A 15,268-nucleotide genomic window follows, 5' to 3' on the forward strand; every position below is an offset into this window, starting at 1 on the left:
CTCAAAATAAAAAAAATCTTTGGTGTGCTAAAAAGGAGAATTAGAAAGCAACTGATAGAAGTATGTCAATTTTGAATAAAAGATTAACATCTTCATATATAAAATGTCTATGTGTCAAAACAACTCATAGATGCCAAAACAATACATAGTTTAAAATGGCAATAAGTGGTTAAATATGAACAGTTCATAGGAGAAAAAATGAAGTGAATTAACACACTCAGCCATATTAATTATCAAATCAATAAACATAATTTAAAATATTCTACCATTTTTAACCTTAAAATCAGCAAAAGTTCTCATTTTCAGTAATAATACTGAAATGTTGGTGCGAGTGTCTGATGCGTTCTTGCGCAGTGCTGGTTGCTGGTCAGAAAGATGCATCAGGAAGTCAAGTGCACAACATAGGGCAAGAATTTCTCAGTATTCATATTATTTGGATCTAACAATTCCATTAGAATTACCTAGATTTTACTAGCTTATCTTATTTCTAAGTTCAGGAGATTTATCCGAAGAAAATTGTCTTTTTAAACAATATGTAAAGACATTCATCACACTATTTTAAAATATTTTAAAAATTGAAAATAGGGACATGACACAGCAAATTATGGCACAACTTCTCAGTGGAACATTTTGCAGCCATGTCAAATTCTCTTTGTAACATGTTTGTATTAGCATGCGAAATGTTTATGCTCTAATGGAATTTGCAAAAAAGATGACCGCGATTACGTAAAACAAAATCTAAGCATAGAAACTTGAACAAAAAAAATACCATGCTGGTTATTGTTTTGTGCAGCTTCGCGTGGGGTTACTTTCTCATTCTTTTCTTTCTCTCCATTTTAAGAATTCGTTACTGTGGAAAAATGTGCAATTAAAAAAATTAAAGTTTTACATGTGTGTTTGTGCATGTGTCTCTGGACGTGTGTCTGTGTGTGCGCCTGTGTCTGTGTGTGTCTGTGTGTATGTCTGTATATACACATCTATATATGTATCCGTGCATGTCCGTGCATGTGTGTCAGTGCACGCGTCTGAGTGTGTGCACGTGTAGCCATCTCCACGTCTCCTGTCCTGCGCACAGGTCCTTCGGAGTGCTGCTGTGGGAGATCTTCTCTCTCGGATACATGCCATACCCTAGCAAAAGCAACCAGGAAGTTCTGGAGTTTGTCACCAGTGGAGGACGGATGGACCCACCCAAGAACTGCCCCGGGCCTGTGTATGACTCTTTTTAAGAATTTCGACAAGTTACTAAGCACAGTTTTCCTTTTCAAAAAATATCTGCAGCCACATAGGCTTTTGTGTTATAAGACGAAGGAACAGATGGCTGCCCTCATGTAATGTGCCCCAAGATAGGTGTGTGTCTGTGGCTTCCGTGAGATGGGTTAGTCTTCTGGCCCCTGGGAAGCACTAATGTCAGGCCCGAGAAGGCATCCTTTGTCTGGATGAAGGCTGTGGACTCACCAGGCTCAGAGGCCTCCCAGGAATCTGTGTCCCCCACTCGGCCCCTGCTGCTCTGCACCGTATGTCTTGAGTCTCCTTTAAATATTTCTATTCCCTGCATTTTCTGCTGTCCTGTCTGGCATCCCTCACCTCCTCCCCACAAACAAGGCAGATGGGAAATGTAATTAGAATATTCTGCCCCAGAGGTGACTTGAATTCAGGACTGGAATGAGAGGAGCCACATGTAAGGTAAAAAAAACCAGGGGTGTCTGAGTTATTCTGCCCGTCAGCAGAGGGCAGCACACGCCAGTCACAGGGGCTGGAGGTGAGTCCCCACCCTCCAAGACTGTGCCACTCTGGTCCCATTTAGGAAAGTGCTGGGGGTGGGGGGCGGGTGGGGAATGCATTTTTCATCCTGTTTTTCCTGATTTTAATTCATGTGCTTATCCTTCTTTTAGATACCGGATAATGACCCAGTGCTGGCAACATCAGCCTGAAGACAGGCCCAACTTCGCCATAATTTTGGAAAGGATTGAGTACTGCACCCAGGTAAAAAAAAAAAAAAAAAAAAAAAAAAACCTTTCTTCCTCTTGGCCAGCATTTATATGGGAAAGTCTTAAAGATGGCAAATACCAAAATGTGAAATGGTCCATCAGCTAGAAAATAGGAGTTATGATGGGGAGAATGAATGTTAATTATTATGTAAAATGAGTGGTCTCTCTCAGTTTGCCCCTCTTGAAAATACATGCTAGTCACTGCCGCTTAAGAGGAGTTGAGGCCTGGATGGAGAGGTTTTTGTCCAAGCCACACAGCTTCCCAGCGATCCTGCTGGTCCCTATGCCGATCCCTCCCCCTCTGCATCAGTAATGACTACGTTTTCCCTTCTTTGATAGAAATGGGATACCAGTTTCAGCCCACAGCTCTGCCTCCTCCCTCCTCGATAGTGAGAATCCACTCGGTTTCCTCCGTCTCTGCGTCTACACCCATTCTCAGTGCAGGGTGGACCTGCTCTCCTTCAGGGCAGCTCCATCACTTCTCTCTGCTCCATGCCTTTTCTTTCCCTGTCTCTTGCCTCTCATTCCGCCAGGACATCCAATTCTGGAGAACATTTTAGACGTCAGACAATAAACCACTGCCTCTCTACATTCCCTCTCATCTTAGCTGTGACAGTAGACGCATCCGTTCTCACACTGCAGTCATTTCCTGGCCTTATGATTCCATCCTTCGGGTCCTTCGAGCTCAGAGGTGTTTATCTAGGTAGACTTCCTGTCTAAAGTAATGTGGGGTTCTATTGGAGAACTCGATGTTCAGTGGCTTTTAGGTTATTATGTTGTAATATTAATGCTAAATGCACATACTTTGGAATAATTTTCCCCCAAGTATATAATATTCCTCTTAAGGCAGGGAGCTCTGTCCAAGACTATTTCGAATGAATCAGTGTAGACATGAATAATTAATAGGGAAGGAACTAAAGACTAAAACGGGGAGAATTAGAAGGTGATTGTTTTTTATTCTTAAATTCTTTACTGATGAATACTGAACCTATGTGCTTTTCTGTTAATCTGCAGTAATGGTTTTCCCACTGGGCATAATATATTTAAGAATTAAGTTCGTTTCCCCAACTTTAAGTTTTTTTCCACAAATTTTCCTCAGCTCTCTCACAGCTGCTTCTGCTGTGCTGTATTTGTCTATTGCTGTAAAAATGATCTAGCACAGAAGTGATTTTGCAAATGGTTTTCCTCACAGCACCCCAGTATTTCCTGGGTGTCATCGTACCCAGGCTAGTTGAAGAGCCACTGCACCGTGATATGGGCACATGCGATGACGAAACCGAAAAGTTATCATCAAGGGTGGCCCATCCAAATATGATGGGAACAGGAGGTAGTCAGGAAGCGGACTAGAGATTGACCCTGTAAGCCCACGTGTGTGTCCCTCTCCTTTCCTTCCTCTCCCTTGTGCCCCCAGCACACACACAAACACGCGCACGCACACCTGAAATCAAACACAGGCTTTTTTTTTTTAGTTGAAAGGCTTTTATTGGGAATAGACAGGAATCATTTTTAAAGTAATTTATAATATTTTAAATCCATTTATCTGTAAGATTTGCCCAAAGGGGGTCTCTGCTTCAAGGCCCGCCTTTCCTGACCCCACTCCCCTGCCCACCCCCCGCACCCTCTCCCAGCACCCTGTCCGCACTTCTGATACAGCGCTCGTCCTCCAAGCTCTTCAAAGAGGAGGCGCCCCCATCTGTTTCGTATTCCCCCGTGCTGCTAGGTTGATAGATTCCCGGCAAACATGGAAGGGTCTCCTCTGTAAAAGAAATCTGGATGACGTCACCGCTAAGGTATCTTCCAGATCCCACTGGATTCGAACTTTTGATCCGTTCGTTGCTCTCATCTGTAGGATCCAGATGTGATCAACACCGCTTTGCCCGTAGAGTACGGCCCCCTCGTGGAAGAGGAAGAGAAGGTGCCCATGAGGCCCAAGGACCCCGAGGGCATCCCCCCTCTCCTGGTGGCGGCTCCCCAGCCCCGGCGGGAGGAGGGCCCCGAGCCAGCCGCGCCGCCCCCTCCGCCCGCCGCTTCCTCGGGCAAAGCCGGGAAGAAGGCCGCGGCCGCGGAGCTCGCCGTCCGGGGCCCCAGGGGCGCGGCCGCGGACGGGGGACACGTTAACATGGCCTTCGCTCCGTCCAGCGCGCCCTCGGAGCTGCACAAAGTCCAGGGCTCCCGAAACAAGCCCACCAGCCTCTGGAACCCGACCTACGGCTCCTGGTTCACGGAGAAACCCACCCCAAAGAACAGCCCCCCGGCCAAGCGCGAGCCGCCCGGCAGGGGCAGCCTGGGCCGCGAGGGCAGCTGCGGCGGCCCGTCCGCCGCGGCCCCCGGCCGGCTCCCCGGCGCCGCTCTGCTCCTCGAACCTTCCTCGCTGACGGCCGACGTGAAGGACGTGCCTCTGTTCCGGCTGCGTCACTTCCCCTGCGGCACCGTCCACTACGGCTACCAGCAGCAGGGCTTCCCCCCGGAGGCCGCGCCGGGCCGCTCCCCGGACCCCGCGCTCAAAGGCCAGGCCGCGCCCTGAGCCCCGGGGCCCCGCGCGCCCGCCCCGGGGCCGCGGCCGCAGCGCCGGGGAAGGGCCCCTGCACGGACCAGAGACCAGACGCCACCTTTCATTTTGTGCCAACTCGTGTTGACGTGCCGCATAAAAAGCTGTCTTTTCAAATTGCTTCAGAAAGCTTTTGAGCACGGGCTCATCCTGTTCTTGGAGAAGAACAGCTCATAAGCACGAGGCCCAGAAGGGGCTGCGTTGGGTTTCGGCGCAGTTGCGTTGGTGTCCAGGCCCTCCTGCTTCCTTCCAGCCCCGTGTGCCCTGCCTCCACGCCGTCCGAACTAGCCGCTCGTGTGTCTCCTGGTGGGAGGCGGAGGCGCGCCCTTACCTTGGTGACGCGGACCCGGACCCCTTGAGGGAACGCAAAGGAAGGGGGTGTCTGTAGTGAGTCAGCACAGGAAAGGCATCCGTGGGAGAGAAAAGTCACAGACAACTCACTGGAACGTCACTGTGGATGACGTTTGGATGCTTTCAACTGTGCTGATTCACCGAGGATCGGAAGATGTGGTGACCAGTTACGGTAGTCGAGAGAAAACGTGTCTACACTCATCTCAATGAAATGCAAATACTCCAAGTGCTTTGAGCATGATAAACACCAGTAGAGATCCAGAGAGTCAAACATCCTACTCATATACCTCATGCCTTAAGAAAACTCTCCTGCTAAAAGTGAACACCCGAGGGTGAGGTTTCCTTCCTGCATTGAAAACTCAAGATAAACGATCGATGACTTAGTTTTACGCCTTCCACGAAAATAAACTCCGATCGCTTAAAAAGAAAAAAATTGAGCAGCAGTGATACGTCAAAGCATAGAAACACATCCACTCAGGGGCATTAGTGTCAAATCTTGGAACAATTTCAAAAACGAGGGTTACCAAGTTGAAGTTTCTACAAGTAGCGCTGGTTCATTGGGGTAGCAGGCCCTCTGGTGGCCCTAAGGTCAGGTCCTAATGCGGAATCCTCCTTCCAGGTTTGTCTGTCCCTCCCTTAGGAGCCCATGTGATCCTAGCATACATGGGAGCACAAATTTGCTGAAATATGCACGGCATAATTTGTATACCTGTCACATACAGAGTAAAACAGAATTTGTGTCTCTGGGTGGCAATGAGTAAAGGAATGAAGGAACACTTGGAGTGTGGAGGTTACAGTGACTGGTTACAATGGGAATTCTGAAATTGGTTGTCACAGATGAAATGTATCTCCATGCAAACGAGTTGGGAATCTGTTAAATCTTACATGTGTACATATGCAATGATGCTTTATCGATAAGTTTTCATCTCATTCTTTCTGCACCCCCTTCATTCTCTTGCCCAGTTCTCTCCTGGCAGTAGCTGTGCCAAAACATCACTTTGGGAGGAAAGGATTTTTTTTATCGCTTGCTAGGCACCACGCATTCCCAAGCAAAAAGACTGCTCCCCTCCTTTCTCAATTTCACCTACATGGGAGGTGTCACTCTGGATGGGAAGGCCATTCTGTTCTAAGCCAAAAGACCATGAGTGGTCATTCTTCCTACCGTGGATGCCCTGCCCTAGCCAATAGTTCTGTACATCTCCAGAAGCACTGATACCCTGGAAACCACTTTTCCTTATCTTCCTAACTGTCAAACATATTTTCATCAGACACTCATGAAGATACACATCAACGAACTCATCTCTAAATACCTCTTATCAAAAAAGTTTTAGGTCATGCCTGGTGCAAAGTAAATGGTCTAATTATATAAACACTAATCTAACTCATAAACTACCCGATGGGGTCCGAGAATCACGCTTTGAGAAACACTGCGCTAAATGAGGATAATGACAGAGGAGCAGTCAAAACTGAGACGAACAATTTCATTTTATATTTGTAACACCAGTACCCAGTTAAACAGGGAGCATGCTACGTGGTTAAAAAGCCAACTCTTTCATGAACAAGGAAAAAATCTTATCCCTTTCTCTTCGTAAACGCTACGAATCCATTACATTTTCAGGTTGTGCCTTACTATCACTGAGAATGATGTGTTGATTCTAATTGTCTTTACTGGTATCAATTTTCATGTAAATGATAGTCCAATCTTAAAAGCCTGTATACATGGATAATAAACACCTCCACACTGAGACATGACGACCTCAAGATGTTTCATTTAACTCGCTGTGAGCCCTAGGTACCAGCACGATCTGAATCGGGACTGCTGTCCACTCGATATTGCTCCAGCCATATGGCTCCAGCAATTCACACAGATGCTGTGGACTCGCATATTTATTAAGTATGATGGAAAGTTTCACCTAGAACATGAAACAGGCACAATTAAAAGTCTGTAGAAGCTATGCTAATCAAACCATAAGCTAGTATAATTATTCATATCCCACATCTATAAAGAAGCTCATCGGAAGTTCATACCCATTCCACTGGAAAAGTGGCAATTTGTGAGGACTGACCGGTTTGTTAATATGTGGCACCTCAAAATTACAGCAAATCAAAAGAGCAGGAATAAGCTTTACTTTTCAGAAAGAGTGAGATCTACCTAGTAGTTAAAAGACCAGATTCTCTTGCCCCAGTTAGGAAGTGAGTCTGATAACTCCGCGGGTTATCAGACCTGTCTGTACGTCAGTGTCTCCACATACAAAATGAGGGTAATAAGTTCCCTTTCTCGCTGCCCCTCGGGGTGAGTATAAACTGTGCGAAAGCACAAGCGCTCCCTCTCACGCATCTAGAATTCCCAAGGGATCTGGGGCGGGGGGAAGAATTTCTGAGTCACTGTTTGTCTCCACATCCACCCTCCCCACCACTCCTGTCTGGCCCTCTCAGCTCTCCCATTCGTGCCATGTTGGTGTCATCTGTCACTTGGTTTAATGACAGTAGCAAGTCCTTTCAGCTCAAAAGAATGTAAAGATTTTCTACCACACTTAATGTTAAAAAAAAAAAAAAAGCATCACAGAAAGGAAGATATCTAATCAATTTGATGACTTTTTAAAAAAATCTCTGGCACCTCCATACAGTTCTTGGTAAATTCTACAGCTGTAAGATCTTATGTAACTATGGATTAACTTTATCCTGTGAAATGTGGGGCTTTTACATCCAATTCATGGGGCACACCTCTAAGAAGCTCTAATTGATCAGGCTATGTTGATAAAGTTTCTCCAGTAACAGCAGGATTAAAATTCACATGAGCTTTATAAACCTAAAACACAATGCATATGAATCCAGCCTACTCTGAGTAGCAGATTTCTGATGACAAGATTCATACAATTGTATGACGTGTGTTGTCAATCTGTCTTTAGCTAATGACTTTTTAAATGGGTCCCCGAAGAACATACCGTTTGACTTTGCCAATTTCACTACAGCAGATGGTTCCCTGTGCTGTTGCGTGAACATACACAACAAAATCCAGCATTCCCATCATCCTCCACGAGATGCCCTAAAATGACAGATAATCATCGAGAACAAATAGTAAGGCTTCTAGTAAGATTCTGTTTTGATTCGGGGTCCGGAGTAGGTGTATTTAATTTTTAATGCACCACTCAAATATGAAGCTATTTTTAGCTCTAGCGTAACAATAACAATTTGGAAAGCTCCTGTAAATAAGAATATGCCCTAGGGTTGGGGGGAGGGAGGAGCACAGACTATAACCACAGCACTAAAGCGACGACTCTCCCGTCCCTCAGGGTCCAGTAAATAAGCTTGTTACCTCTGACTTCCGTGTAAGTGATGCCACCACAGGCTCACCTCAGGAGAGCCGCAGGTATCGAGTCTATTTGCAGCGCCATCCCCTGTCCACCTCTCCGAACCCTCTGCTTGACAGGTGCTCCGGCTGTTGCCCGCTCCATTCATCCACTAAGGCCTAGAGCCCCCCTGAAAGCAATTCTTCACAATTAGTTATCCCGCCATCACTAAAAGGCTCATTGGGCAGGTGCGTTCCAGCTGCTGTTAGTTGCAAGGGGGTCTTATTAAATGAACTTACTAAGCCTTCGCAGCCAATGTATTAACACTCCTTAGAGCATTTACACTTGGAGAGGCTATTTACCAATACAGATGACTATCAGACTGAGAAACCTCAGATGGTTATACTCTTTTGCATGGTTTAGCACTCACCGGTTATTTGAAAATCAGCAAGCAGGCTGAGTAGGAGTTAAGAATGTAGGTATTAGACAGCAATTACCTACCCACATGACTCAAGCAATTTAAACTCTTACTTCCTCATTGAAAAACATGAGCAGTTTGGTCTCTAAGGCCCCCTTCCAACTTTGAAGTCTGCTTGTGTAAGACTTCACCTCTGTGTAAGGGAAATCCAAACATCTGGCCCACAGTTGGCAGACATGATGGCATGTGCACGTGTGCTCAGGCACGTGCACGCATGCACGTGTGTGTGTGTGTGTGTGTGTGAGACTTCATTCATTCAGAGCCAAAGCCAATTAATTCAGTGCATAATCCCAGCAAGCCGAATTATATTTAATCTTTATACAAAAGTAGACCAGAAAGAATTTTAGCATCAGTTCTCTGTTTATTGTTCTTTTCAAAGAACTCTTTAACAACTCATAAAATCATTAACATAGAAAACGAGGTTCCTCTGGGGGTGGTTTCCTGAGTGAAGCAAAGCTGACACGGGACTATGGGAAGCATCTCTGTTTAATGACCCTCCTGCTCACCATCACACCATTCAGTTCTCTTTTTTACATTTGCTACAATAGCAGCCTTATTAGCAAAGTAAGATCATACAACTTGTCACTCGAAGGTTATCTTTTACTGCACCTAACGCTGGATGATAGATCTGAAGCACCTTCTGTCCCAGAGGAACGAAGCCCAGGATAAGCCACCCGTCCCAGGCCGGGAGGTGTCTGGAGGCAGGCATCCGAGCAGGCAGCGTGGGAGCCTTATGATGAGGAATTCCCTAGTAACAGGAGCCCTTTCTCCCAGTCACCACTGGATTGGGTAGAGTCTCTCTTTTCAGGTTTGCGGAGATACCCGCTGCCACTGGGTGGCAAGTTTTGGAAACCTGTCCTGAATTAAGACCTTTACAGTGGATCTAGAAATCCCCAAAAGATAGCCAACTCCGAGTCCCACCATAAGAGAAGACAGTGAAGACTGCACAGAATTTTCTACGTTTTAGCGCATCTAACAGTTGAGGGAAAAACCAATTTTAATCATTTTGCATTATTTCAAAACAATATTTATGTGGTATTTCACAGCTCTCAGAGAAATAAAGTGAGGTTAAGCTCTTTTTCCTCATATATGTACCAGTAAGCAGCTGGGGATGTTTGAGAAAAGAAACTAAAGTAGGACATGATACTGGATTGTCCTCTGTCACATACCAGGGACCCTGAAGTGGGGCCTCAAGAAATAGCATGCCATTTCTTAATTCCCTAAATTCTGGTCCCGTCAAGAAAATGAAAAAAAAAAAAATCACATGAAAAAAGCATGCCATTTTTAACTGATATATATAATCTATTGAAATTCTTATTAGAAATCCATTTTTGGAGTTCCCTTGTGGCTCAGCAGGTTAAGAATCTGGTGGTGTCAGTGATGTGGTTTGGCCTCGATCGCTAGTCTGACAACTTGTGCATGTTGTGTGTGTGGCCAAAACGAAAATAACAGCAACAACACAACCAGAAACCCATTTTTACTGGCAGGTTCAATTCAGGAGACTGCAAATTTCACATTAATCCTCTTCTCTATTGTCTATAATGCAAAATCCACTTTCCTCTACCTTCAATATGGGACTTTTTATGACTATTACAATTCGTTTTAAAATCCATTTTAGGATATTTTTCCCAAAGACATTGCATAGTAACACCTATCCTTCACAGCAACTGCCAGGGACAGCCAACATCGTGAATACTGTTGATGGAGATTTAAGCTGAATCCGGGAAGTCATGTTAGAGAAAGAATAAAAAGAATGGCTTGAAACTGTGCATATAATTTTAACATGACTCATTTCCATGTCAGTCTGATTTTTTCTGTGAAAAATAATTAGTTCCGTCTTCAGGAAGGTAAGGGTACTGGGAGCAATGCCGTGATGGACTCTGTTGAGCTGGAGTGGAAGGAACTTAGCCTCTAGGAGATCAACAAAGGTCTAGGAGCACGCGGGAAATTCCATTTCACCAAATTCAAATTTGGTTCGGGGCAAGCAGATTCCTGAGACTCCCTATTTAATGTCATTTGTCCAATTCAGACAACTCTGCTTAAATACCCAATCCGGAAACCAAGTTCCTCTGAGGACAAAGAGGCATACAGGGTGTGCCTGCGTGTCAAGACCTGAATAGCTGCACTGGCAACAAAGCTGACGTCTGGGTTCATTTAGGATGTTAGAGCTGAAATTAAACCCTATTTATGATCGTTTTAAAAATGGCAGCAGTGATGACTGGGGACAGGTCATGTTTTAAGCTAACAGCCTCAATCTCAACACCCAGAGTATCTTCCTAACACAACTGAGAACGCAGCGCCCTCCTCAGCACCACGACCATACTTCCCTATTTGAATTGCAAAATGATGAGACGTGCAGTGGCCTTATCGTGAAGATGCTATTCATTACATGATATTCTAAAAAGACAAGAGGGGAAAAGGTTCCCACACCCGTCGGTGCCTTTCTCCTCAAGGGAAAAGGCGGAAAGGAGGTCCATTTCCACAAGCATAATGAAAATACGCTTTGTCAGTCTATGTTCCCATCTCCTCTGATTCCTCCACACACACTTCTTTCTCCCTCCTATAAAAAGAAGCAATGGGAAAAATTTTGCTAGGAAGAATTATTTTTGCCTCTGCCAGGGCATCCCACTCTGCTTATAATAAAATCTTAACACGACCTATTTCACTTGTTCAGCCCACACACAAGCACCATTAGGAATGTCTGTTGTATATTAAAACAGCTTATGTGACATTGTTTGTAAATAAGGGCCTATGTACCAAGGGATATTACTAAACAATTACTAAAAATATATGTGATAATGTGAGTTTTGTATTAACTACTGTGTGTGTAATATAAATAAGTGCAGTGAAGCAAAGGGCATGAAGAAAAATGAAAAATAAATTCTCCTACGTGCTTGCCATGTGGTGATACCCAGCATATGTCTCTGAGTCAATCATTTAGAAAACAAATATCCAATGAACAGTTAAAATTACTAGATCTATCTCCTAATTAAGAGCCATTCTTGGAGTTCCTGTTGTGGCTCAGTGGAAACAAACCTGACTAGCATCCATGAGAACGTGGGTTTAATCCTCGGCCTCGCTCAGTGAGTTAAGGATCCAGTGTTGCCATGAGCTGGGGTGTAGGTCACAGACATGGCTCAGATCTGGCATTGCTGTGGCTGTGGTGCAGGCTGGCAGCTGTAGCTCTGACTTGACCCCTACCCTGGGAATTTCCATATGACACACCTGCAGCCCTAAAAAAGAGAAAAAAGAAAAAAAAAAAAAACACAATTCTTAACACATTAGGTCTCTAGCCATTGATCAATGTGGCTTCAATAATATTATCACACAGCCTAACTAGGTAGATCCAAAATAAAGCTCTGCATTTCGGGGCCGTGCACCCCTGGCTGAGATGGTCCCTTCTCGCCATGCGAGACACCACACGTTGCTGTGTTCTCTAAATTATCATCATCCACCACAGAGATGCGAAGCCACCCCACGGAAAACAGAGGGGCAGGAAAGCGACCCCACTGTGTCTCTCCTGCCCCCTTCCGCCTGTCTACCCTGACACCCAACATCTATCTTCTTCATGTCACTCTTTGGGGGTCACGTTGGGCTTCCGTGATTTAAAAAGCTCTCTTGTCCTTTGTCCCCCCTCACCCAGCAAAATGGACGCGTTCCAGGCCTGGTCTCCCAAGGCTGAGGCTGGAGAGACAGTACCTCCGCCTGACACTCTCGGGGGCCTCCCTGCCTCTGTTCATTCCGCAAACGTTTCCCGGGCGTGTAGAGGTGCCGAGTGTTATTCCAGGGCTTAGAGATGAAGCTGTGAACTTTGTCAAAATCCATCCCTCAGTCCAGTGCGGGAAGGAAGAAGGAATGAGAAAAAGTGTCGCCTGATGGAGGGGTGGTAAATGCCAAGGAGAAAAATCAGCCGTGAGAGCAGCTGAGGCGCCTGGGAGGCCATTCAGGGCAAGGGACTCCCCAAGACCACAAGGCCTCAGGTCAGATTCAGATTCTGTAGCAAACGTTTTAAGCTCTTAAAAAATGCTCCCACCAAACTACCTTAATATACAGAAACAAAGCCTTTTAGTAGAATGTAGATCCTTGTTTATATATTCTTTTTTAATCTATAAACACAAAGTGTTCTATACCCCCCTAAATAAACAAGCGAAATCCCACCGGTATAAAAGATAATGAAGCAGTTCTAGAAAACCACAGAAAGACATTCTTTTTCTTAAATAGCTCTCTGTCCATCAAAACAATACAAGAGGAGGGTGCCTGAAAACATCACTTTATTTGCGGAATAGAAGCAGGGTGCCTTTAAGACTCTACATAGAGGGATGAGACAAAGCCAACTCATCACTGTAAGAAAAAAAAAAAAAAAGCTAAATACAAAAGCATGTGTGCTCTGAGTGCCTGAGAAAAGGAGAGTTGCAGGCAGGGTCGATGACAACATTCCAAACCAAAACAGCGTCCCTTTTTATTGTTAATGCTCAAGAAGTGATCTTTGAATGACGTAAGCAAAACACAACTGGAAACACCTCATTTGACATACAGTATATGTAGACATACACAGTACATGGATTTAATGATTCTAATCTAAACATGAGAACAAGCGGTTCTCTGACCTCAAAATAAATTCACTGTTGGCATTACTGTTTCTAACTTACAGGGTTTTATATTTAACAGGAAGAATTACGGACCCCCAGCTTCAGTGTAGTCATGGATTTCATGGTAACGTATAAATAGAGTTTTTAAGAAATAAACTGTATAATAAAATAAGTTTACTTTTGAAACACAGTACAGTCATTTTCTTCGATCAAAAATATTCCTTAATTATAAAGCAGCCTTATTTTGCAAATGTATTTCAGGAAAATAGCTCTAGTAATATTTGAAATTTCACACTTTTTAAAAAAGGCAGCAAAGCAACGGAGTTTAGATTTTAAATAGTATACTGCAAAATAGTTCAATGTATTATTTCTAAGCACAAAGCAAGCTCCATTCTGAAGGATGCCTTTAATCTTATAAAGCAAACTGTTCTGATATTTCTATGGTGGTTTAGAGTCTAAATATCTACAATAAAAGATAAATCTTTATATATATAGGCATAAACTTCAATACGTACCCACAGCACAACCGCCTGCATTATGACATCGCTCTATTATGACAAAGCTCAGTTTGTTAACGTGCGCTCACAAAGAAAATAACAGCATAATACAGTTCTGCAACTTTTTAACAGGCTGAATTCCGCAACAATTAAAGATATGAGAACAGCAATGATAGCAAACACACACCAGCTTTATGAATAATAAAAGAAAAAATCGAGGACCCATAAACATTTAAATGAATTACTACTACATTCTTCGTAACACATCTTCATTTGCTCTTGTGTCCTAAATAGAATGTTTTTAATGTGTTTCATATCCCAGGAGGAGACGATGGCAAATTCTCCACAAAGAGGAAAGTGCATTATATTTTCTTTTCAAAGTGCTTCCTATGTGTGTGTTTCATAGCTATGTCCAGTAAGGAAGTTAAATCAATAAGGTGCAAAAAGTTCTAATCATGACTCGCATTCATAACCCTGGAAACTGAGTTTCCGACTTCCACCTGGATGAGGAAGTCACCAAAACAGAAGAAAAATCTGAGACGACACCCTCTGTGGAGAGGAAAGAGCCCAAGCCAAGGTCGGGAGACCCTGTTCTAGCCTCCGCTGGGATAGCCAACCAGTCCGTGCCCGGGGTAAGAAGAGGAGCTTCGGCCACTGGCGGCAAACACCTTTACCCCGACCAGAAAACCTGCCCCAGGCAGACAGCTCGTTGGTACAGAAAGAGAAAGGAAAGCTCTGCAAACACTTGACAGGAAAAGGTCATGAGAACACCTTAGGTTCCCCAAAGTTAGTGAAAATCTTCCCCGTTATGGCGCATGAAAAATCCACCCTTCTGTGCAAAAACGAGACAGAGTCAGCAACATCAGTCAGTCACCTAATGGCACATTTTGCCCCAAGTTTCAGAATTTTTCTTGGGTCTAAAGCTTTAAAAAAAATTAAAAAAAAAAAAGGCTTATTTTGAAATTGGTTTAAGAGGACTGTGCGTCCCACAGTTCCTCTAGCCTTTTAAAGGAGTCTCTCTGCATTGTTGTAATGGTTTTTATGAAGATAACTGTGTTTTGAAATTCTAAATAATGGCTAAATAAACTTTCATGGACTCTACCTTATACTGTGTATATTATATATGCATATATTATGTCTGCACGTGTGCGTGAGCTCACTCGATACGGCAGACGTTAAACTCAGCAGTTCTCGTCCACGAGCTTTGCCCCATTTATTCCCCGGTAGGTCACCCGGCTCGGCCTGACGAGGACGCCGTGGTTGGGCTTGCAGGTGAAGTAGCGCTTGTCTCCCACGGCCCCGTCGTTCTTCCCCTTGGCACTTCGAAGCTCCAGTCCAAGCCAGATCCCGGAGGCAAAGTCCGTGGGGCCCACGTACCTGACGGTGCCCATCTCGTTGGAGCTGGTGAGGAGGACCTGGGAGCCCTCGTGCAGCTTCACGCGCCCCTCCAGGCCGCCCGTGGTGCTGCTGCTCCAGCTGCGGCGCAGCGCGGGCTTGGACCTGTGCAGGGGGAACGGGAGAGACACT

At 44.7% G+C, this 15,268-nt stretch overlaps 2 protein-coding genes and 1 long non-coding RNA gene across 5 annotated transcripts in view; 1 reads left to right on the top strand and 2 right to left on the bottom strand.

Annotated features, from left to right (window-relative positions):
• Positions 1–7,444, top strand: part of ALK (ALK receptor tyrosine kinase) — a 694,610-nt gene extending 687,166 nt beyond the window's left edge. The window contains exons 27-29 of the mRNA XM_021087669.1: positions 1,076–1,210; positions 1,893–1,983; positions 3,838–7,444. Of these exons, the coding sequence (XP_020943328.1) occupies positions 1,076–1,210; positions 1,893–1,983; positions 3,838–4,512 (901 nt within the window). The 3' untranslated portion in view covers positions 4,513–7,444. The remainder of the gene's footprint in view (positions 1–1,075; positions 1,211–1,892; positions 1,984–3,837) is intronic.
• Positions 3,445–4,308, bottom strand: LOC110260042. Its single transcript, XR_002342797.1, has 2 exons — positions 4,224–4,308; positions 3,445–3,882 (listed from the first exon to the last, which is right to left on the bottom strand). It is a non-coding gene; the product is annotated as an uncharacterized LOC110260042 (long non-coding RNA).
• Positions 12,704–15,268, bottom strand: part of CLIP4 (CAP-Gly domain containing linker protein family member 4) — a 70,130-nt gene continuing 67,565 nt past the window's right edge. For 2 of the 3 annotated variants that reach the window (XM_021087667.1, XM_021087665.1), the window contains one exon: positions 12,704–15,241. In XM_021087667.1, the coding sequence (XP_020943326.1) occupies positions 15,177–15,241 (65 nt within the window). In that variant the 3' untranslated portion in view covers positions 12,704–15,176. The remainder of the gene's footprint in view (positions 15,242–15,268) is intronic. The other variant, XM_021087666.1, reaches the window with a different exon arrangement.

Source organism: Sus scrofa, chromosome 3 (genome assembly GCF_000003025.6).
Source record: "Sus scrofa isolate TJ Tabasco breed Duroc chromosome 3, Sscrofa11.1, whole genome shotgun sequence".
NCBI lineage: Eukaryota > Metazoa > Chordata > Mammalia > Artiodactyla > Suidae > Sus > Sus scrofa.